The 24,742-nt window shown below is 38.6% G+C and overlaps 1 protein-coding gene across 50 annotated transcripts in view; it reads left to right on the plus strand.

Annotated features, from left to right (window-relative positions):
* scrib (scribble planar cell polarity protein) overlaps positions 1-24,625 on the plus strand; it is a 116,390-nt gene extending 91,765 nt beyond the window's left edge. For 4 of the 50 annotated variants that reach the window (XM_077229159.1, XM_077229158.1, XM_077229167.1 and 1 more), the window contains 25 exons: positions 245-355; positions 495-671; positions 1,763-1,879; positions 1,995-2,183; positions 2,810-2,929; positions 3,013-3,069; positions 3,649-3,705; positions 3,952-4,032; positions 9,053-9,124; positions 9,348-9,395; positions 10,164-10,214; positions 10,452-10,577; positions 11,194-11,304; positions 11,662-11,712; positions 12,159-12,308; positions 12,779-12,938; positions 13,025-13,256; positions 13,801-13,890; positions 13,974-14,156; positions 14,589-14,726; positions 16,300-16,439; positions 16,578-16,615; positions 17,001-17,075; positions 19,579-19,633; positions 22,461-24,625. In XM_077229159.1, the coding sequence (XP_077085274.1) occupies positions 245-355; positions 495-671; positions 1,763-1,879; positions 1,995-2,183; positions 2,810-2,929; positions 3,013-3,069; positions 3,649-3,705; positions 3,952-4,032; positions 9,053-9,124; positions 9,348-9,395; positions 10,164-10,214; positions 10,452-10,577; positions 11,194-11,304; positions 11,662-11,712; positions 12,159-12,308; positions 12,779-12,938; positions 13,025-13,256; positions 13,801-13,890; positions 13,974-14,156; positions 14,589-14,726; positions 16,300-16,439; positions 16,578-16,615; positions 17,001-17,075; positions 19,579-19,633; positions 22,461-22,573 (2,742 nt within the window). In that variant the 3' untranslated portion in view covers positions 22,574-24,625. Of the gene's footprint in view, positions 1-244; positions 356-494; positions 672-1,762; positions 1,880-1,994; positions 2,184-2,809; positions 2,930-3,012; positions 3,070-3,648; positions 3,706-3,951; positions 4,033-7,925; positions 8,319-9,052; positions 9,125-9,347; positions 9,396-10,163; positions 10,215-10,451; positions 10,578-11,193; positions 11,305-11,661; positions 11,713-12,158; positions 12,309-12,778; positions 12,939-13,024; positions 13,257-13,800; positions 13,891-13,973; positions 14,157-14,588; positions 14,727-16,299; positions 16,440-16,577; positions 16,616-17,000; positions 17,076-19,578; positions 19,634-19,718; positions 19,753-22,460 lie in introns of all 50 variants that reach the window. The other 46 variants (XM_077229181.1, XM_077229182.1, XM_077229189.1 and 43 more) reach the window with 40 other exon arrangements.
* The last annotated feature ends 117 nt before the right edge of the window (positions 24,626-24,742 follow it).

Below are 24,742 nucleotides of genomic sequence, written 5' to 3' on the forward strand. Positions count from 1 at the left end.
AATATTTCAAAATGTTGCTGTTTTTACTATATTTTTTATCAAAAAATGCAGCCTTGGTGAGACAAGAGAAAGTTTTTTTATTAAAAAAGAAACAAAAATTACCAACTCCAAACTTTTGAACAGTATCTTATTTATTATAATAAATTATTCCCAAAGATTATATCATCCATCTGACCTACTACAAACCTAACTTTTTAAACTCAATACATAAAACTTAATACATCGCATTTTCCTCTCTGGACAGGAAGTGATGCTGATCAAAGCTGGTGGTCCCCTGGGTTTGAGCATTGTAGGGGGTAGCGACCATGCCAGTCACCCTTTTGGAATTAATGAGCCAGGGGTGTTCATCTCGAAGGTAAAATAAATTTCATCATTATTTACAAGTATCTAGTATGTTGCAGGTTAATGTCAAAAATGTATGCTGTGATTTGTGATCAGTGGAGCTTGTGTCAGATGAATTCATTTCTGACCTTCTGACCATTGCGTCTGATTAGGTCATCCCCAATGGCTTGGCCTCTCAGAGTGGACTTCGTGTGGGTGATCGTATCTTGGAGGTGAACGCCATCGACCTGCGACATGCCACACACCAGGAAGCTGTTAGAGCATTGCTTTCCAACAAACAGGAGATCCGCATGCTTGTGCGCAGAGATCCCTCGCCTCCCGGCATGGAGGTATTACCACATTTCCACAAGAATGTGAGCAAAACCTACTAGGGCTGTCACTTTTGAGAAAAATCAAATTCGAACGGTTATCGAATATCAAGTAATGTATTCGAATATATTCGAATTTCTACAAGATCCCCACCCCCACCCCCAAAAAAAAACACCGTAACGGAGATTCAATCACAAATTTATTAACAGTCTGACAGTCATAAACAGGAATCAGGCCTGTCTGAAAACATTTTTTTTGACTTAATGTTTTAAACAGCAGGTTATCAATTTAATCTATATAAAGTGCCACTAAGCTACATGGAAAAAAAACTGCATCGGAACAGCATGGCACAAACAATAACGTGACGGCTTAAACAGCAGGAGTAAGGCCTATAGCCTAGCCTCATTTCTTATTTCAATTCATTTCTTACTATTGTTTGCTAGAAACACCAATTTATCAACTTGATCTGGGTCAAGTGCGGCTCTCTTTTTATTGGCGATGTTCCCCGCGGTGGAGAACACGCGCTCAGTGCGCGCACACGTGCCTGACACACACAGATTTGCGCGTCAATGTTGAGAGAAGTGGTATATGGTGTAGCTGTAGAACCCAAAATATTTCCAGACTCGACTTTTTAGATGAGTTGAGGTCGTAATTCTCCGCTCGGGCTGTCGTTCTGTGCGTTATCTTCCATTTTCAAAACAGGGAGGCTATTATTCGCTTGATTTGGTCATGGGCTTACGCTACAATACGTTTAGAGCGCCCGCTCCTGGATGAGATGGCAAACAATAATAAAAAACAAAAAACGGTCTAATCATAGACTGTAAAAAATACGCTAAACATGGCACTTTAAAAACCGGATAGTTTATTTATAGTTCGAATACGGATATTTCACGTCATGTTCGAATGCATATTCGAATATCGAATAAAAAGTGACAGCCCTAAAACCTACAGTATGGCCAGATGCCGTCAGGTGGTTTCTTACAGTCATATCTGTGAAGTTCTCTTGGCTCAGTCAAATCTAACAAATATTAGATTTTCCTGAAAATACGGCATATGGCCTGCAATGAGATACCCCGTACATACCCTCTAAAACATATCTGTGTTATTGTAGGAGATTGTCATTCATAAGCAGCCTGGAGAAAAGCTAGGAATCAGCATCAGGGGTGGCGCCAAAGGCCATGCAGGAAACCCCTTTGACCCCACAGATGAGGGGATCTTCATTTCCAAGGTTACCATAAAACTTAAACCCTTCAAGATTCTGATTACCAAAAAAAAAACTGGTCTGGTTTCCTCCTCACTACATTCATGTAAATCCTTGATTTGTTACTCACTTGTTCTTATAGGTGAGCACCAGTGGTGCCGCTGCAAGAGATGATCGACTGCGGGTGGGCATGCGCATTCTTGAGGTGGGCAACAACAGTCTGCTGGGTATGACCCACACGGAAGCAGTGAGGGTCTTGCGTGCCTCCGGTGATTCCTTGGTTATGCTTGTGTGTGATGGCTTTGACCCAAAAAACGCTACAGGCTTTGAGGTAAACACTTTTACAGGAGGAGAAGCAATCTGCTCTGGTGTCCAGCTGTGGCTCAAATAATTATATAATAAGATGTACAGTACTTTGCAAATGTCTTAGGCAGGTTACAATTTTCACCCAAAAAATGGGTTAAGCCAGTTATTTATATCTTTTGCTGTAGTGTCAGTAGGAAATATCAGTTTACATTTCCAAACATTCCGTTTGCATTAAATGTAATAATCCAGTGAGATTTGTGTATGCACAAGGTGTCTGACAACCAAAATGTTTTGTTTGTATCCACTCTGATCTCACCATCATCAAGTCTGTCTGTGATTACATGAAGAAACAGAAAATACTGAGACAGACACTAAATCCAGAAGAACTGTGGCAACTGTGATCAGGTCTCTGTGTGGAGCATATCGGCTCCTTGTGCATTCAAAAATCTCACTGAATTATTACAATTAATGGCAAAAGGAATCTTTGGAAATGTAAACTGATATTTCCTACTGACACTACAGCAAAATATATAAATAACTGGCTTGAAGTCATATTTTTGGTAAATACTAACGTGCCTAAGACTTTTGCACCATGCTGTATAAACTATTACACATTTTGCATGTTTATTTGTAATTGATTTGATTTTTCAGGCATCCCCTGGTGTTATTGCAAACCCGTTTGCAGCTGGTATTGTTCGTAAGAACAGTATGGAGAGCATCTCGTCAGTAGACAGAGACCTGAGTCCTGAAGAGATTGACATCATGCAGAAGGTGAGCTCTCTGTGGCACACTGAATAGGAGGAACTGTGGCATGGATGGAAAAATAATATTCTTCTGTCTGAACTTTCCTGCAGGAGGTAGAAATGGTAAGAGAGACGTCCCAGTGGGAAAGGGAGGAAATGGAAAAAGTGGTGAGTAATTTCATCCCCAAATCGCCTTTGTCATAACACATTATTATTATAATAACAATTGCTATTAAAATGACAACAACTTCCAAATCTCCCCTATAACTATAACTAATATATGTGGATCTGTCCTTTTCTTCTCTTTCTCTTATCTTATGCCCTACTTTCCCCCCAAACCCTTCTGAATGATTTTGGGTGTTGCTCATTCCAAACATCACATCTCGTTTCTTCTCAATTCCATTCATCTCCTTCATTAAATATGTTCTCGTGTCTACATGGTTGCCTGATTTTATTTTTCATCCATTTACTCCTAAACCTCATCCCCATCTGTGCAATGGATGTCATCGGTGTGTGTGTGTGTGTGTGTGTGTGTGTGTGTGTGTGTGTGTGTGTGTGTGTGTGTGTGTGTGTGTGTGTGTGTGTGTGTGTGTGTGTGTGTGTGTGTGTGTGTGTGTGTGTGTGTGTGTGTGTGTGTGTGTGTGTGTCCATATTTGTGTTGGTTAAATGTGTGCGTGTGTGTGATTGGGTAAATTTCACCAACCCACCCCCCACTTCCTCCTTATTACCCTCCCTCTTTCGGTAAAGGAGCAAATGCGTTTGGAGCGCGAGGAGGCAACTCGCTTGCTGGAGGAAGAAACTGAGGTGAGGCCTTATGCCCTCCCTGTCATAACGGCCCACAGTAGGGCTCCAGGAGTGAAATACGGGACCAGCCGTCACCTTGAACATGAACAAATGAGTCATGTCTGAACATTTAGAAGCTCTTTAGATCCAGTGTCTTCATACTCAAAGCTTAATGAGATGTCTAAATAAAGTTCAGAAGATTGTTGAACATGTTCTTTCAGTGAACAAAGATCTTTCAATGTAATCTTTCTAATGCTCTCTCTACAGAATTTGAGCACTGGGCCATTGAAACTGGACTACAAGACACTGGCGGCTCTGCCTACGACTAGTCTACAGAAAGTTAACAGAGTAAGTACCTACATGTAACATCATGTTTCAGTAAATAGGCTAAAAAAGCATCTAGAAAAAAAATATTTGAAGACTTTTGGACATAAATGCCATGTAAGGATTTCCAAACAAATGCTTCCTTATCAAAGTGCATACACCTAGTGGCTGCTGCACGTCCATGAAATGACCCTTCGTCACTGCAGACTAGGGCTGAGTATTGACACTGAGTTTATTCAGTTATTTCTATTCGATTTCAATTCACAACCTCTTGATTTGATTCCAATTTCAATTCATTTGGATATATATCAATCAGTTCGGAAAGATAGTCTCTCAATTAAATCTGTAAACTATACTGTCAGTTGGTTCAATACTAATAACATTAAAGTGCACCTATTGTGCTATTTTAAAGTCTCCTAATTTTGTTTAGGAGGTCTCCTACCACAGGTTTACATGCATCAAACGTCAAAAAAAACTTTTTATTTTCTCAAAATAAACATTGCACATCACCACATTTTTCAATGATTCTCAAACGACTCCATGGTTGAATCAGTCTCTCTAAATCCCTCCTTTCCGTGAGCTACTCTGCTGTGATTGGCCAGACAGCTCAGTCTGTTGTGATTGCTCTACCACTTATTGGGCATGTGGAAAACAAAAACGCCCATTGCCATAACTGAACTTCAACTCCATCCGGAGGCTTCCTACAGCTCAGCGATTGTACACTGTAAACTAAAGACGGTAACGAACGATGACTTCGATTGTACCATATCAATCCGAGCGCGAGTCCGATGATGAAACATAGGAAACACTAGTCATTCAACCCGAACCTCCATCGCAAGAGACGCAAGCGTCTTGACGACATATCCACACGAACGAGCTACAGCAAGATGTCCACTCCTGTCCACGCAAAACGTAGGCGGGCATTATGCAGATGTAGTAAGTTGTGACGTGTGAACTTCGTGAAAATAGATTCGAACTCCAAACGACTCGTTTTAGCTGTTCAGAGTCGATTCTTTCTTTTGAGATAAACTAATTTTATTTATGTTGCACTTTCAGCTTTACAACTTTGCAGACTGTTTACATTCACTTACAGCTACATTAAACACTGCATGAAAGGTCATTTTCAAAAATCCATAATAGGGGCACTTTAAAGGTTCAAATGAGCAGAGTCTAGACTATTAAATTTATCTTGCTGATTATTTTTATATATAATAATCAACAATAAGAAACATTTCAATTTTTTAGGCAGTTTTTATTTAAACTTTAATTATATAGTTATATTTCCACATTCTACAATGTACAACATTTAAATGATGGCTGTCATCGCGTTTTTATTTATTTATTCAAACATGCATTCAAAAAGACATCACTAACAGGTAAAAATATTATAAATATGTAACAGTGTATATTACATAGTTATTATTTCTAATTAACTGACAAGTTTATGGATATTGAATAGCTTCCCTGATGTGAATACAAAGTTATGTATCATTGTTTACAAGCTATTTTATTGACACTTTATTTTGGGGTTGATATAAAAATACTGATAAGAGATAACATGAAACATGATACATTTCAGTAAGTTCTACTGTTTCTTTATAAATATCTGATTGTTGATTCATGTTTATTTTATGCTGTAACTAGTAGTAAAGAGGAAGAGATGATGGGTACACCTGTACGCCGCTTTAGCTGAAGCGGCTGCAGAGATCGTTCAGTCACACTACATTAAAGAGCATCAAAATTACATTTGCTTTTGATTTTTGTGATAAAATTGGCAGAATTTAAAAGCTTAGTCTTTCTTATTAAAAGTAACAAAGCACAAAGCTTGTGGGTCAGCTCATATTTCCTCAGATGTTGCTTGGTGTATTGGTCTTCTGAAACATTATGAGGTCAAGCTTTACATTTGCTTAGTAGTTCTCCTTTTACTAGTAGTGCCAAAGGTGAAGCAGTCCAGCTGGTGGTCATTCCAGCCATACCTCTGACAAAATACAGATTGTATTTGCCGGTGCTTGAGGGGTAGTGAGGGGGAGGTGCCGGCCGACAGCTGACAGTAGCTCAAGTTATTTTAAAATGTATGCTGTGAGCTGATTGGTTGAATGGTTTACTGGGTGGGTGTGGCCATTGAGAATGAGGGACCCTTGGAAGATCTTGACAGTTAAGTTATCTAGAGTCGGGCCGTTTGGAAATCAGCTCTTGTCATCGTATTGTGAGTGTACCACTGCTATTACTCTACAACTCTTTGACTTTTCTGTTATTTCTTTATCACTCATTTCTTTTTTACTTTCTTTATTACTTTTTCTTCTTTTTTTCTGGGTGTTTTATCTTTTACTGAAATAACAGTATCCATTGGTTGTTGGATGTTTAGTTAGAGTTCAGTCAGTACATTTTATTATGTTAATTCCACACAAACATCCTACTTACAGTGATTTATTGCCTTTAAATAAATGTTAAAGGTTATAAAACGTAGTAGCTGTAATTTGAGCTTTGTAATTTGTTTTTTGATGTTCCTTGATATATGCCCTTTGTCATAATTTTTAGCCTGTGTCCATTTTCTCGGAATGTATAACCTACATAGCACTAGCAGCTGTTAGCAAAGTTAAGTGAGGCATGGAGAGGGGGTGGACTGCTCTTAGACTAGGACACACTAGCATACAATTTTCGTGGTATATGAAGAACCATTTTGTCACGGCTATTTATAGATACTGTTTTGTAGAGCAGTAACTTATATGCACACAAGAGCCATTGAATTAAGTTTTTTATCAGAATGAGGCCATTAACTGTGCGACGGTCACAACTTAAGCATCACATTGTGCCACCAACTGCACCTGTTTTTGAAAACACATTTGAAGCATTTTTTTCCCTGTGATTAACAGATTTATAATTCTTCGTAAAATTGCATACTTAATAGGAATAAGTTACGTAAATGTTTGCATATTGTGGTTAGTGTCCACTCTGTAGAGTTACATGCACTTGTAAAAACTACTTATGATTTCAATTAGGTTGTATATTTAAACATCAGTTGTCTCATAAAGCAAGCATTCAACGTTCATGATGGTGAAAAAGATTGAAATTGTGTATACCTCCTTACAAAGGCAAAATGTAGTTACTACTACAAAACTGAAAAGTTATTTTTAACTAAACTGTTAAAAATAGTTCTCTTTAATTAAAAATATTTAAATTTATTGTTTATAAAAAAGTAATGTTTCATTGGAAATTAACTTTAAAGTAGTTAAGTGCTACATTGTACTAAAAATACTGAAAATAAAAATGAATTAAAGCTATAAAGAAATATTTTTAAAAAACAAAAACTAAAATGTCAGAAGTACAACAAAATTGCTGAAATCAAAATGAAAACTGAATATATAAACATCAATGTTAATTCAAAATATTAATAAAATCTATAATATTATGTAATTAATACTAAAATAACACAGCACTGAAACAGAAAAACAGCTCCTTGGTTATTGAATTAATTGATTATAGTTTTCAAATTAAGTTTTCTCTGAAAGTTTTCTCTAAGTCTGTCACAGGACATATCAAGCCTAAAGTCTATATTAAACCCCACAGCACATTAGTGCAAATGTTCAGGATTGAGTCACTGTTCACTGTGAGATGTCTCAGGATGATGGGAAAGCTGTATTTAGCTCCTCACTCATCTGAATTGGCGTGACCGGTAGATGTTTGTGACTTTAGCATGGCTATGATTCTTCCCAACTCTGCCAGACTAAACCCAACTGTTTCACTCTTTACTGCTTTCCTTTTCTTTTACATTTTCTGTGTTCTCATTCTCATGTCATTTTCCAGTCCCCCTTTATGTACCATTAGTTGCTCTGCTCTTTTATCTGTCTTTGTTTCCTTCTCACATTATTTCTCCCTTTTGTCTCTGTCGACCACATTCTCTCTCTCTCATTCCTCAGTTTTCTCCCTCCTTTGCTGCATTCGTCACAATGGAGGCTGTCATGCCAGCTGGCCCTGTAGATCCCCCGGGTTTTGAGAAAGTCCATGCCTCTATGTACCATGTAGAGCCCATTGCCCTCCCTTCATCTCCAGTCTGCCCAGCCGCAAGTTCAGCGGCTTTAAAACAGCCCCAAGCCGACACATGGGACCCACTCCCAGCTCTAGGAGTGCCACAAGAAACTAACCAGGAAGAAGAATGTCTTGTGGACTCCCAGCCAATCTGCTTTAGTGAAAACCCCTTCCTTGTGGCTAATCGTAAGGGCAGAGGCTGCCCTCCTGAGGAGCGCATTTTATCAGGGCCACCTGTGGGTTACGGCAGGCATGGGCAGCTGCAACCCTGGTTGTACAGCAAGGCAAGCGGCCTTGAGGAGTGTGTTTTGTGACTGAGTGTGTTTCTGGTCAAGCATGGTGTGTCATCAGTAGTTATTTAGAGTTAACATACCACCTTAATCTCAAATGCCATCCAAAGACTTGAATAGCTGCTTCAGACTTATCAGTGTCTTTGAAAACATCCTTAGGTTGTAAAATTCTTTCACAGAAAAATACATATGTATGTACATTTCCCATGTTCAGAAAATAGGTGAAGCTGAAAATGGAACGGATGCAGAAATGAGACTTTGTATTGTGCTTTAACTATGGTCGTGAGGCATTTAAACATTCCCAGAGTGACTGAGAATGCTTTGAATGTGAAATCAACAGGTGCTGAACAAAAAGGGTGAAGGGCTAAGGCACATCACCTTAAATACAGACCTGCCACTGGCCATTTACATGAACATAAAACAGTTTTCTGTAGCATGACATTGTTGTAGACACTGTTGGTAAGAATGCTTTTTTATGGCATCACTGCTTGATTTCAGATGATCTGAGGCACGTAATACAACACATTTGTCATCAAGTGCAGTTGTTTATGGTTTGCTGTTGTTACTCTCAAATCAAGATTAACTGCTTCTATAAAACTATGTAATTTGGCAAATTTTGCTTATTGAAAATGGCAGACCTCATCTTGCTTTGTGAAATACTTAACTGACAATGAGCAATTCCTTTCCTGTACTAGATCTAGTGATGTGTTTATTTTTCTGTATTTCAGGGTTCACCATCTGAGCTTCTCAGAATTGACAGTCCTGTCCGAGATGCTGCACACTCTCCACACAACTCGCAGGTCAGTCCCACTTAAATCGGTTTCACTCCCTTTTCATTATCAACCCTTTCTTTTCTCATTTGTTTTCATGTGGCTCTCAAACATTTTCCATTGGGAAGGCTGTACAGATTTATCAGGTCTACTTTTTACAGGTCTAGTTAATGTCTTCATAAAGTTAGTATTCTGGTTGATGGCCTATGTGCTCTGATTCCACCAGTCATCATTACATTTCCATATTTCTCAGCAGTCCCACAAATCTTCCTCTGCGATGCTTGGAAGAGAGGTTCGATATGTAAGTGGGCTGACCTGCCCTTGTATGTCCTGCACTAGCTCCATTTGGCTTTGCATTAGATGTTAAGAGAGGAATGGTGTACGAGCCTGACTGTAACTGAGCATGTCCTGCTTTTCATGCTCTCTGCAGCAGTGAAATGCTTGACTCTTATAGTATTTACACCAAACCCAGCAACTGAGCATGTAACTACAGCTTTGTAAATTAACTCTGCGTAATAAGACCTTGGGAATCATATGTAGTGAATGTAACAAATGATAATATGATATCCATATCCATACTGTTCAAAGTTTGTGGTTTGTGATTTAAAAAAAAAGAATAAAAAAGTATCTTATGATCACAAAGGCTGCATTCATTTGATTAAAAAATATAGTAAACACAGAAAACTTTTTAAATTATAATAATTATATTTAATATATTTAAAATATATTTTATTCTTGTTATGGTAAAGGTGAATTTTCAGCATCATTACACCAGTCTTCAGTGTCACATGATCTGATGCTCAAGAAACATTTCTTATTATTAATATTAATTGAAAACATGTTTTTCTGGAAACCATGATTAAAATGTATTTGATTAATGAAAATTCAAAAGAACAAGAACATTTATTTGAAATAGAATTTTTTTCTCTTACCAATCTTTTGAATTATAATATAATATAAGAAAGCCCACATGTGCAGTTACTGGACTTGAAACGGCAAATCCTGTGAAAACGTTCTTTCTTTCACTAATTTTTACATCATGTTCATAATTTTCTTTTTTGTGTTTCAGTCAAACATTCAGTTCCCTTCAAATGCAAACACCAAGGATAATTCATCATCAGTGAGTGTCCAAAAGTGTAGATATCTATTAATATATACTAGAGCAAGTTCATGCTAATATTAATCTGAATTACATTACCGACCATATTATATTAAACTTGCAATCATTAGGCCAATGCAAAATGTCAAATACAGTAAAGTTCACTGGAAATTGTCCTGGCTATAGTAGTTTCAGCATCTTGTTACCCAAATGGTGGATAGTTGGATATAATGTTATTTAATTTCTCTCTCTTTCTAGACTAAACCTGGTGCCATCCAGCCACTCTCTAGGGTGCGACCCGCTGTGTCTCCAGCCAGTCAGGATGGCCACAGCAGCCCCAACCCTTTCCAGCATGGCTTTTCTCCCATCAGCTCTCAGACCACTGTAAGATCCCTCACCACTGTCTGAACCCTTATGAGGCTCCCCCTTCATCCTCAGTTACCAATGCCTAAAGACCAACAGAACGCAACTGTTGTTTTATTTTCTCCATATATATTCCAAGGTGTGATTACCGCTGTGCCTATTAAGCCTAACAAACGGTCACACCATAATCCAGGTCAAAGAAACGGGTTGTTTAGAAAACAAAGACATATCAACTTCTCACTGCAAGTAACATTGTGCCTGTTTTCTATCAAGACACTTCTTTTGGATTTTTTTTCTTTCCCTAATCACACAAACCACATTGTTTGCACAGCAAGTTTTACACTCGCATTATCTCAGGATACCGGTGTAAACTAAAATATCGTCCAGAGTCGTTTTCCCCAGTCACCATAACCACAGACCACCCTCATACTATCGATCTCTCTCCTCCTCTCCCTCCATCTTTCCATTGACATTGGCGAGTGGGCTGCATGCGGTCTAGCCCTGCATTTTCCTCCTGTGCTCTGCCTTTGCTGCTCTGTCTCTCATTAGCTGTTCCATCCTTTTTGTCCTCTGTCTGTTTCTCTACCCCTCCACCCCTCCGTCTTCGACCCCTTCCCCCCTCCAACCCCTCGTACAGCCTCGTGCCCCATCCCCTGACACACATGAGGAATACCCCATCAATATCAAGCAGGTATATAAGGCCTTCGCAGCTGTGCCACACTCCCTGGCCGTACTGGAACCCCCACAGGTAGGACAAATGCTCCTCAAGGTTGTGAGCATGTGTGGTTCCCCCGTAATCCAGTGCTTGGTCACCCATACTTCCTGTTTGGGGAGTCTTCCCATTGGACACTTGTTCCTTTGGGAGCTTGTTTCCTATTTGCTGTTGTTGTGCATGAGTCACTCGTATGGTGCTGTCAAATCCAGGAGTTCATTTCACAGGGTCACTAATGTGTGTCATTCATCTGTCACTTGGTTGTTTGATGTTCTTTATTTGATATTGTGACTCCTTCCAATGTGTTAAGTGTGTCCTCTCATCCAACAGGACTTGTTTTGTATCAAGTGTGTCTTAACTGAATCATCTTTCCTTTTCACTCTCATTTGTTAGGATCTTTATGCTCCACGGAACAATGTCAGCGCAAAGCAACCGTCACCAGAGGTATGTCTTCTATTTTTGTAATCCGTAACATTTTTTAAAGAGCTGGAATACACTACTTGATTTTATCCCTGGTTTTTGCTCTGATTTTCAGTTCGGAAGCATCAGGGCTAGTTGCTGAAAGTCAGTCTGCAGGTTTTGGCCAGTCTGAGTTTGCACAGATGTCACAATCACGGGTGGACATAGACAGATTTTTTCAAGCTTCAGACTATGACTCCATCCATTGTTTTCATTTATGTGTCTCCTAACAATAAGGCACATGGTTTTGCGGGAGTTTGCCGACAGAACAGTTTGACAGATTTTAAAAGTCATGTAGTGTATTCCAGCCTTTCGTCAACATGATAGTATGAGCCTGACACATAACCCTTATTTGGTGTGTATTGACTCACCACAACTTAAGAACGCAACATTGTTTGATGTTGATATGCTGTACATGATGGCTCTTTCAGCCTGAGCTGAGTAATGAGGTGTTTATTGAGGAGGGTGATGGTGAGGGCAGTGGTCCTCTCAGCTCTCGTCTCTCCCTCTCATCGGACCGCCGCGAGTACAGGAGCCTGGCAGCCGTGCCACGCCTGTCTCGCCCCTCAGTGGAGTCGAAGGTACCCAGCTCGTCTCCAGCAGAACCACTCTGACAGTTTGGATGCTCTTGAGCTTGAGAGGTGGTGGTGCAGGTGTATATGTCACTTCGAACCACAACAATTAACGTAATTCATGCGTGTCCGAAATGTCAAGAACCCAGATCATCCGGCAGCATGCATTTCGGTAAAGAATGTGTTCTGCTCTGAATCAAGGCAGTTATTATTGGTGACAAAGCTTCAGGAGAGCAATAATCTAAGTCTTTTTTGCAATGCCAGCAAATTATGCAATTAAGGCATCATCATGGTGGTGGATCAGCAAATATTTGGTAGTTTTGTGCAAATTCTTACTCATTGTCTGAATTTTCAAAACATCATGGGAGCTGCTCTTGCATGCCGGATGCATGTAAAATTTGGTTGCATGTAAAGCGTTCTTTAGAATTGATCTGAAACTTGAATGTCCGTATCTCTCTCTCTCACTCACTCTCTCCCAGACTCCCCCGTCTTTTGGCAGAGATAGTCCAGAGCAGCGCTCCTTCAGAGACAGACAGAAATATTTTGAGATTGATGTGAAGCAGCAGACACCAGACAAACCTAAACCTCGCATCTCACTTGTGGGAGAAGAGGACTTGAAGAAAATGAAAGAGGAAGAAGGTTTGTGTCTGTGTAGTTGTCAAGTGTACAGTAACTTGAGTTCATGGGTGAATCATGCTAAATTGTGCGTCAATGACTTTCCTCAGCAAAGCGAATTGAACAGAGTGCACAAGAGTATATGCTGGATGAAGACGAGGAGGATGAGGAGGAAGATCTGGCAAAACAGGTGGCAGATATGAAGGCACACGGAAAGGTTATACTTGATGGTGTGGAGTACAAGGTGGAGAGCTTGGGAAGTCACAGTTCCCCATCTCCACGGCAGTGTGCCACACCTCCAAGCTATAGTGCCACGCCTCCCAGCCACTGTGGCAGCTCAGGGTGAGATTATTTTGCTGAATCATTTGCTAGATTTTCATAGTTGCAAAGTTGTTCTCATTAGGTAGTATTTTATCATTGTAATTTTGATGACAGAAAACACTCAAAACATCTAAAACTGCCATCCTGATATCTTTGATTAATAAAATAAATGCATAACAAAATATATACTACTATACTATAAACAGTAATATTGTAAAAAATATATTAAATAAAACAGCTCTTTACAATTAATGGATGTAAAAACTGCGTACTTGGCAACCCTTGCATAGAGTCAAATAGAACCTGTGTTAACGGAGCAATTTAGTAAAAATGTGTTAAAGTGAGATTGCATTAAATCGTTTATTGTATGCAAGAGACAAACTTGACACACCGTATGAATTGCAGTCTGATATGTTTCACTGCCCCCTTTTGATTGGGAGGATACGTCTGTCTTAATCATCGGCTGCTTATCTGTCAATTTCCGATTTTTTCAGATAATTGCTTTTATCAGCTAAACAATACATCAGTGCATCCCTAGTAAAGTTGTTTTTTTTTTGCTCCCCAGTCCTTCTTCTGTCGACGGTAAAGGCAACTCTCAGCGAAATTCAATGGAAGACGGCTTCAGACTGGAGCAGAGACCCAACTCCATGACGGGGTGAATGCTAATTCTCAGAGCTAAACTGTTTGGTGCTGTTTCAGGATATTTAAAATGCTTGAACCCAGTGTTTGTCTTAACAGTTTGATCCCGGTTTATCCCGGTGAATCTGTGGCTCCGATTCGTACGGCCAAGGCAGAGCGTAGGCAGCAAGATCGGTTACGCATGCAGAGCCCGGAGCTTGCCGTCGCTATGGACAAGGAGCTGTCGCCTGCTGAAAAACGAGCCCTGGAAGCAGAGAAGAGGGCCATGTGGAGAGCAGCCAGGTATAATGGCCACAGTGAATGATGTGTTATATGAAAATGTATCACATTAGGAGCATTTTGCTCTCCAGTCTCATCCATGGCTCTTTAACGCTGATCTTGAAAGAGCTGTCCACTTGTGGTGCCTAAATCTCATCTTTTTCTCCGGGCTTTTATTAAAAACTTACCCTGTTTCTCATGTCTTCCCCTTGATGAACAGGGCTTTCAAAGACATTTTCACATTGTTCAAATAGAGAAAATATACATTATATTTACACACACAGATATACGTTGTGCATTTGTCTTTGATGGCCCTCAGTTTCAATGTAAACCTCTCCTTAATCTATACTGTCCATTACAGAGTGTTTTCTTTCATCTGTGCTCCTTCCTCTCTTCCCTTTTCTTTGTGTGTTATTGTTTTCTATCCTCTCTACTTTCTTACTTGCTGCTCCCAAGGCCTTATGGTCTAGAGGAGGACGTAAGGCAGTATGAGCAAGACCTGGCTAAGCGGCTCTACCAGTCCCGTGTGAGGGCATCACTAGGCAGTGCTGCAACCCCTCCCAATTCCTGCTCCTCCTCTTCCTGTCAGCCCAGGTCTGCCCTTAACAGCCAGAAAGGATCATGGGGGCTTAGCTCTGATGCTTGTCACTGCTTGGGGTGCTTGGTTCTTGTGGACATTTTATAGTGCATAGTGTGTAACGGAAGTTTTGTAGCGGCTTTTCTGAACAATGAACATGCCCTACAAGAACCCACTACTGCTTTTGCACGTGTGCTATTTTATTTATTGTTTAGTTTGGTGACGCACACCCTCTTTCTCTTTTCTCGTTCAATTTTCCTCCCATCTGTGTATCAGTAAAGGTCCCATGTTGTCCTAATAACATGTTTTTCTTTGCTGTTGTTAAAGTTGCTTGCAGTTATTTTTATTAGAGGTGCACTGATACTAGTTCTAGACAATACTAAGACCTTCATTAAAATTGTCTTCTATGTAAAGGAACCATTGATACTTGGTTCCTTCATATAGAAGCTGTTTAACAGTGAAGCATGTAAAAACTTCAAATATTTTTCACATGCAGGCGGATTTCAATAATCACTTAAATGTGTTTTTTCTTCCACATTGCAAGATATTGTGGCCAAAAACCATCCTCTTAGACTAAAAGAGCTGCCTAACCAACAGTAAAATGACCAACTACAGTTTTTACACCTTTTTTTAGGCTATATGATGTTTAGGTTTGGCTAAATCTGAAATAATAGCACAATAATATTATACTGATTAAAGATTGGAGCTTGGGATTTTGTAATGGTTGTGCATATGGTCTGTGAATGGACTTTGAGTGCACTACAAAGAGACTAAATCGGACTTTTTGGACTAAATTGTATGCGTATGTTTGTGGCTTGAAAAAATAGTTCACTCAAAAATTTAAATGCATCCATTATTTACTCACCTACTCACCCTGTGCTAATATAGTCTCATGAACATGCAGTCATTTACAGCAAACCAGCGGCCACCAGTCAAATGGGATCATCCTGCGATACTTTTGTGGTCACTTTCCACTGCCATTATATGAACAATCTCCAGACAATTTGTTTTAGAAGTTACATAAATATTTAAAAAGTAAAGTACATTGTGATCATATAAAGCCAAAGCTAAACAGAATGCTGTTAAAATAACCATAGTAATGTCCTGTGGCCGGGTGCATAAACCACTTAGACTTAGTCTTACAAGTTAGTCATCTACTACCAAAACTTTTTTTTTTACAAAATGTCAGTTTTTTTTTTATGTCAGTTTACATAAAAAGGTAGATTGGTACTTGGAAAGTAAGACTGATTAGCCATAACTAATTGCTTATTTATATGTTTATGCAACCGGCCCCTGGTGTCTCAAAGATGTAAATACATTTGAGCTTTGTGTTTGAAAAAGGCTTACATTAGGAGAGAAACTGAAGTTCCACCAACAAATGAGACCTAATCGGTGCATCTCTACTTTGTGATCCTTTCTCATAACTTTTTCACATTTTTGACAGCCTCCATCAAATTTACATCTCCTGTATTAACCAATCAGTGTGCACAGCACCTCTTCCTCTTTCATCTCTCATTCTGCCTCTCTCCACACACCGTTTGCATTTCTCCTTCACTCTCTGTGCCTCACTGTATCTCACTCTCTTTCCAGGATGAAGTCTCTAGAGCAGGATGCTTTGAAGGCCCAGATGGTCATTGCCAAGTCTAAAGAGGGGAAGAAGCGTGGAACGTTGGATCAGCTGTCGGAGTCACCGTCACCTGCGCCCACACCCTCTCCAACACCAATGGAAGGTGGTGATGATGATCTCATTTAAATTGATCTGAACAACAAAACAATGCTGAGCTCTGTTTTCATGCTCTGTTGGGTGATGCTGGTTCATTTTTAACATGCAAATGTGTTACATTTATCCATTGTTGTTTCCTAAACAGATATCAGTCCACGGGCAGTGACTTCACCAGGCAGACTGGTATGAGGCTATTGTTATTTATATTTTCCATTTAGTACAGAGCAAACAGCACATTTTGAATTGTAATGTAGTAATTTTAACAGTAATGTAGTTGTGACTAATCCCCTTACTAGAATGCCAAACAATTTTTTTTTACTTTTTATGATAAAAAAAGTGATTCTTTACTCTAACAGTCATGTCCATAGCAGGTAGAACATCATCCATGATCTTTATCTCTTTTCTTTGTCGCCCTTTCTTCTTCCTTCCTTGTACTTCTACATGTCTCTGCTTCTCACCCTCTTGTCCTTCCCTTCGTCCATCCTGCCATCTCTCTTTTGCAATGTTGATTTCCCCCTTTCTCTCTTTCCATGTCTCCACTGCTTATGCCTGTTTGCTGTCCTTTTAGTCCCTGTCAGAAAAGAAGTTTGACTACCGACAATTCGCTGCCATTCCTTCTTCCAAACCCGTTTACGACATTCAGGTATTGCCTGCATGCAAAGCGTCGAGGAGTCCAGTCTGCCCGAACCCTTTGATCCACTCCTGTCCTCCTGGCTTTCCCTGCTTCCCCTGCTCCTCCTCTCCCTGGCCCTTCTGACAACTAGTTCAAAACTATTAACTATTCAGGCCCTCTACTCGCCATCGTGAGCAGCATGGTCATTCATGTTACTGCAGCTTTAAGCATCATTCTGGATCTTAGTTGTCAGCAATTTGGGTTTAGTTTTTGGCTCTAAGGACCATTTCCACTACTTAAAATCATCCTGTTCTTAATCTGCTTACATTATCGTCAATACCATGTGCTTCTCTTCTGGTTATGCAGATGTAGCGTTGAGGCGGGGCTTACAGATTGGTCCGTGGGCTTTGCGTCAATCCAAAATATGGGATAACATACTAATGCACTAAAAAAGAAAAGAGCATTGCATTGTCCTCTCCCTCCCTCCACTCTGTGTGCGGCCCTCCACACTCGCTCTCAAAAGAGCTGAATGTGGCTCTGCCATGTGATGTCACTGGGAGAGACAGTTCTATCGGGGATGCAGGGTGTCATGGGAACAATGTAACATCGTGTTTCTTGGTGTTTTGTTGTTGTGTTTCGGGATCTTTGTATGAAGGAAAATTGGGCATGTTGGTTGAGGTTAATGTTCCAATACACTTCCTCTGGTACTGGACCAAAAGACCACCAAATCTGTGAGACTGACACAATCTGTCAAACTGGTGTCTAAATTGGTGCCACTAAATTGAAATTAAGTAATGAATGAAGCAATTACGAATGAATGTAGCATTTATTTTTGTATGAAGATTCAGCTAACACATTTATGGTGTTGACAACATATTGCTGATTTAGATCTGCTGGATCTGGATTGTTTCAATGAATAAAAATCAACAAGTCTTTATTGGATCTTTGAAAGGGATAATTAATGCTCTGATTTGCTAAGCAGGTTTTTTTTTTTTTTTGGTTTGGTTTGGTGGAGCACACGTTTTTGTATTATTTACTTGACAAGTTATGCTGGAAAAGTGTGTCTTTAGACTACATTCACAATGTCATGTTTTTGGCCCTCAAATCGTCCTGTGCAGACAGAAGCAGACCCCAAATAATGTCTGTATAGTCAGGCAACTGAAGTCAGTTAGTCTAACTCATGGTGTTGTCGTTGAATAGAGCTTTTAACCAGAGTGACAGATAACAATAGTAATATCAATAGTTTATATAGTGTCCAAGAATTGTATTTTTATTTTCTAAATATTCTTTGCAATAAACTTTTTTATTCTCAAGCAGTTCCTGCTGCTTTTCCCTTCTTAGATATGCTGCCAAAACTTTATAACTTGCTTTTTGATTTTTCTCAGAAAGTTTTTCGTTCTCTCCAACCACACCATGCCATTATTTGTAATAAATGTTACTAGTTATTGAGTGTCTCTCGTTTTTAGAAGCTTTAGAAGTGTGTGTAAAAATGATTTTCCATTTTAGTATAAATTACACACATTTCACAAGCTTACAAGGATATACATTACAAACATGCATTAATATTTAAAAGATTGTGGCAAGTTGTTTTTAAGAAATTCATCGGAAACATTTAAAATGTGAACATTTGAACTCCTCAAACATTTGAACTTTTCTAGTGCAAGTTGTTCCCTTTTAAAGTTGCCTATAAAGCCTAGATGCATTTGTTTTGTTGGATTGTTAAAAGTGAGTCATTCAAAATGCCTCTAGTCGATCCTAATTTACTGCACTCTGGATTGAAGCAAAACCATATGCAGGAAGTCTGATAAATCCTTATATGCTATTTGGTGGCCTTTTGAGATTGCCATGATTTGACTGAGTGTTTACTATGTTGTTTTTATGTGAGTTACTGTGTGAAGAAGCACCTTCACCCTGACTGTTTAATATAGTTCTCTGGGTTATTCGGGGGGCGGGGTGGGGGACTGGTTGGCAATGTGTTTTCGGTGGGGGTGAAGGTTTGTTCAGCATGCCTGTGTTGTGAGATTTTGCAGGGACTGTTGTGTGAAGTTTTAAGCAGACTTTGAAAAGCAGAGCTTAGTATGTTATAAATTTTCTTCCAATTCTTAAAATGATCTGCCCTGAAAAAGATGAAGAGTTTTGGGGACATTTTCAGCATTAGGCCAATCCTTTAACAACATTTAACTGGACCTCGACAGGAGCACGAGAAGTTTGCAGGCCTTATGGACCTTATTTTAATATAGATGTCCCTCAATAAGTCTGTCCGCTTACAGCTCTGTGGCTCAGATGTCTAGAGCCTGTTGATCCAACCGACCGCTGTGCCGTTCTAAATACCTCATCTTGTCATTTACATTTGTCTTTTTAGACTGAATATTTACACCTAGCATTTTTGCAATTCAGCCAAAAAGAGCTATTCATGGGAGACACCTGAAAGTTTTGCTCTGGTATTTGTCTTTTGGGCAGGAAAGAAAAGATGAGCTGTTGAATTCGTACTGAACTCCGTTTCCTCCTCTTACACTCTGTCTCTCTCTTGCAGTCCCCTGGTGCAGGTGATGATGTGCGCTTCATGGATGATACCTCCAGTAACCCAGGTAAGATCCTCTGAGTGAATACAGTCTTCTGGGTATCTTTGTGTTCACTAGTACTTTGCTTACAGTTATTTTCCCCTTGACACAGGAGACTTCCTTGGATAAATGCTCTTCTAATATTGGTAGGAGATCTGTTCGTGTGTGAGTGTGTGTGTCTGTGTGTGTGCGTGTGTTCATATGCATTAGTTTTTGATAAGAAGCCTGCTGTACTGCACTTGATTATGGGCTAAACTTATCCACCTTTTTTCTAAGCCCCATGACGCTTTGCTCGAGTTATGGGAGTAACTTCCATTAAACTGTAAACAATCAGCGAAAGGTTTGGTCTATGAACGCAATAAGCTTTTTCAAAAACTGGGTATCATGAGATTACATTTTTCTACTCGCCCTTCAACCATCGAACATTAAAGGGAAATCTAAAAGTTGTGACAAATTACTACAACAGAACCGGAATAACCCCAAAAGTTCGATTTTCCGCAGCAATATTACGAACGTGTTAAATATCACTGTAGGAACATTGCGTGATATTTCAAAATTATTAATCTCATTTTGACAGATAATAAATCTTATATTTACCTGCTTTAGAAACATTACAGTTAACACTGCTAATACAGATAAAAAGTGAAGAGCGGAGACAATCACATTTTAAAGCATCCGTGTGAAAACAAACCTGGAAAGGATTTGGAGAAAAACGAGAGATTCTTAGTGCATTCCAGTGAATTATTCATGGGATATATGGTAAATTAAATCGGGACAGCAGACCACAAATTACCAGTATGTTGTCTTTTTTCATACTGTTACAGCAGAATACAAAGGAAAAAATAAAATCAGGTGAAAAAGAATGCAGCAACTAAAAAGAGCGCTTTCCGTAGATATTCTTGTTATACGAAGTCACATTAAAAAAGTCTTGCGTTATTCTCCTGAAATCTGAAAATAGCACACAAAGGAAATTTTACAGCTCATTCAGTCAAACTGACAAATAAGGATTATTTATAAGGCAACCTTATGATTTAAAATTATATGTTTCAGTATTTTTTAATGGAAATTCCCATACTGGAAGTGCCTTTCATAATCTTAAAAAAAAGGTGGATAGTCTGCAATTTCTTCAAAATTAGCAAGGTTCAGCTGAGCTATAATTCCTTAACCTGTTTTTGAAGAACCAAGGTTACTTGATTAAGAGTTCTACCAATTTTTCAAAATAGGTGTGTCTAAACCACAACCTGACGACATGATCTGCATGTGAATTCTAGCAATCTGTATGCAATGCCACATGCTGTAGTTGGCCAAAATAGTAACATAAGTCATATAATAGATGAAGATTTAAACAGCTACCTTCTTTTTGATGTAGTGTAACTGCAGTGATCAACAGAGTCACATAACTTCTTAGCCGATATTTATTTTATTTATTTTTTATGGCTGAAAACCGATCGATGGTCCATATTCTATCGTTTAAAAATGCTACAAGTACAATAATTGTAGTATGAAATTTTTAGATGTGCATTATAGATTAACATTTGAGTTAATGCTGTTCTTAAATGAGTTGTTTAATGTAAAAACAGAAAAAGAGCATGCACTATAATATATCCAATATCAAACGACATGTCAGGAATATTGTACTTACTGCTTGGTTGTTTTTGCAAAATAATTTTTGCCATAACTGGCTAGATGTACATTATCCCACTTATTACACAGCTGCATACGGTAAATAACTGGATGCAAAATATAGATTTAAGTTTAAATATTTTATTTGCTCACTTGTTAAGCTTCCACAAAGAAAAAGAGTTCCTTGCGTGTGGCTTTGAGCTTTGAACCAGCAAAAAAACATTTACGGTATAACAGTCATATCACTTATTTGGTGAAAAGCCTCGAGACGTGGACATAAATATTGATTTGAGATGAAAAAAATCTTACCTGTTTATTATTTTAGAATCCATTATAGTACAAAACAATCATTCTGGCAACAATACGAACTCTTCAACAATAATACAGTATTTTAATACAAATGTGCTCCAATTTCATTTTCAATAGTCGATAAGATGCAAGATGTTACCAGTTGAGTTTTAATGAAAGAGAGAGAGCGCAATATAAGCTCTCTTATAGTTTTGCTATTGACGACGGCCATTATTAGGAAATATCATTTGGAATGTCACATCTGACATGTTAGAATCAAGTAGTCCAGAGAGCTGTGTAATAAGATTAAATTCTTTAAAAAAAACTTTAATATCGACCAATAACCGTTATAGTTCTGATATATTGTGCATCCCTGTTGTGCATAACACAACCCTGCAATATTCTCTCTGCTGCGGTAAAATACTAATGTGTAATTATTTATTTATTTGCAGCTTGCATGTTTTATTACATTTTGAAAAATTGGTGAACCTGTTGTTTGTACATCTAACAGATCTTTCACTGCAATTTTCATTAAAATGGGCATTCATTTTATAATCAAGAGGATATTGCTGAAGAGTACACTTATATATACATGTATTTTTATCTGTGTGCTTCTAACCTCAATCACGGTGTCTTGATAAGGCACCCAAATGTCGTCAGTGCTCTGCAGGGTTTTTTCCGCATGGTGTGCAGCTCCGCCTTTCAGCTTATGCATCATCGAATGGCTCTCCTGAATCACTGCTTTGCGGGAGTTTAGGGGTTTAGAACTGAAATCGGATGGTGTGGGGCTTCAAGATAATGGGATGGTTTGGAAGTGTAAATAAAAGAAGGCATCAATGTTATTGTTATAAAAGCTGGCAGATGGAGATGGCAAATTTCTTTTGTGCAGCGTTAAAGAATCTTCTTCCTCTTGCACGATAATATATACATTTTTTTTTTGTAGATACAGAAGTTCCCGTGGCCACCACATCTGCTCTAGAGGAGATGGCTCTCTACAGTAACAAGCGCAAACTACGACAGGGCCGCCGCAGCCTGGAGGCTCCTGTGCCCACGTAACCATACACACACACATACACTAATGCATCTGAACTGTGAAGATAAAAGACACATGGTGATCATCTAATACTAAAAGATGTACACATATTAAACCACTCTTATTTCAGTGCCGACAACACAGGTTGGGGGGTGAGCTGATGGGCTTCTCCCAAATGCTAGTCTTGCCTTTTCAGTTGAAAAGGATTGCTATGAAAGGGCCAGAGGGTGGCGGATTCATTTACCCATTGTACTCAATTTTTCTGTCTGTCACCATTTTAGAAGCAGAATTGTTTTATGAGATGCTGTGGGTTTTTCTAAACACTTTGAAAACATTGTCTAGAAAATGTTCTGGGTGAAATGTGGAAAGGCAGAAAAGGAGATTTTTTAATGTATCCGTGTTCATGTTTTGGGATATTTAGTTTGCAGACAACTGCTACCTTCTATACCTTCTATCTGCTACCAGATACTGCTACCTTCACTGCCCATGTAAGCCGGAATTTCACTTTTGTTGTTTTAATTCACTATCAGAAAGAAAGCTTTTATTCCTTTTAAATGTAATTTATTGATGTAATATACTGTTTTTAATCTATGGGAATCCAGTACAATATAGGAACAAATTGAGGCTATTTGACATGTGTATAAGCTGATTACTTGTTATTTTGTGATGAATTTTGGGATTGGTATACATTTTGTTGCACGCAACATTTTAAGATTGAAATGAGGCCTTGACATAAAGTTTTTTTTTTTCCATTTTATATCCATATCAGTTTCATAACAGAATTCTCTTTTAAGGTGATGCAAATGAATGTAATATTTTTGAAAGGTTGCGTCTGACCTTATTCAAAGATCTGTTCTAGACCTTTTCGGAATGTGTATGATCATGCCATATCATAAAGATGGACCTACTATATTGAGTAGCGTCATTCTAAACCTTTTGATTAATCTCTAGTCTTCCTTGACTGGACTTGGAGAGTAAAATGAAGTGGATAATGTTTTCCTTTTTGTTCCTTTGGTGATTTTAATCACCTAAAATGCGTTCTCCATTTTTTTCTACTCCTTGTTCTGGGCCATGTTGTATATCTATAAACTGAATCATTCCCTTTGCTACACTGAGTGACCAGAGTGGAGAATTTCACACTGACAAACACTCAACTCTCCATAAACATTTGGTACCATTTTGGGAGTGCGAGGAAGCAATCAAATCATCTGAGATTGGTCTCTATTAACATCTACAAATCTTCCTCATATCTTTTCTTTATCTTACTCTGACAGGTGTGTGAAGGTAGTAGGTGTTTTCTAATCTACATTTTAATTGGTTGAACTTATAAAGCCACTAAAAAGCTCATTTTGTGAATAATGTATAAATGCTTTAAAAAAAAAAAAAGCAGCAAAAATCAGTTGAAACTGAGCCTTTCTGCCCCAAGACCAAACTAAAGTCTGGAGGGTGTAGATGATTCTACCAGGGTCTTGACTGACTGATCCCTGTGTGTATATTGGTTTATTGCTTATTGCAATTTTAGTGTCAATCCTGTGTGAGGACTAGGACAATATACTTTTATTATTCCTTCAAATAAACATGTTTTATTTCGCTGTTCTCAAATCAGTTGTTCACCACCCTGGCTGCAATCAACACTGTCCCAATGAACCTGTCAAACATATGAAATCTTTTTATTTAATTTTACTAATCTTAGCTTTTGTGTTGCTCTCATTGACTGAAAATCAGTTTTGGTTAATAACAGTTTGGGATTGCGCATCATTGATTTTTTTTTTTTGGATTTTTTTTTTTGTAAATGATGTAGTTTGAGAGAAAAAAAAGAGAAGTTGGTTTTCTGTAACAAATGAGATAATGGGATTCACTACATTTTTACTTTTTCAGAGCAAAAGAGTTTGAGCTCTCATTGTTTTCTTGTCTTGGTGGGGAGGATTTTTTTATTTTACTTTTTTTTTGCTAAAGAGGGTGGGACAAAAGGTCTGGGAATAGAGCTCATTCAGGACTGTAACTAGTGAATTTGTACAACCAAAGAAGTCTATTTTGTGGTTCAGGAATAATAAAGTTTACTTTTCATTTAACAACCTGATGTACTGAGGTTGTTTTTGCCTCTGATTAGCGCAAACTGCTGTTTTCTTAATACTGTCAAGTTTAACAAGTACATACCAATAACAATGTACAGTCAAAAATACGCAGTACAC

Source organism: Siphateles boraxobius, unplaced genomic scaffold, assembly GCF_051911475.1.
Source record: "Siphateles boraxobius isolate OS27281-9 unplaced genomic scaffold, OSU_SipBor_1 130, whole genome shotgun sequence".
Lineage (NCBI taxonomy): Eukaryota > Metazoa > Chordata > Actinopteri > Cypriniformes > Leuciscidae > Siphateles > Siphateles boraxobius.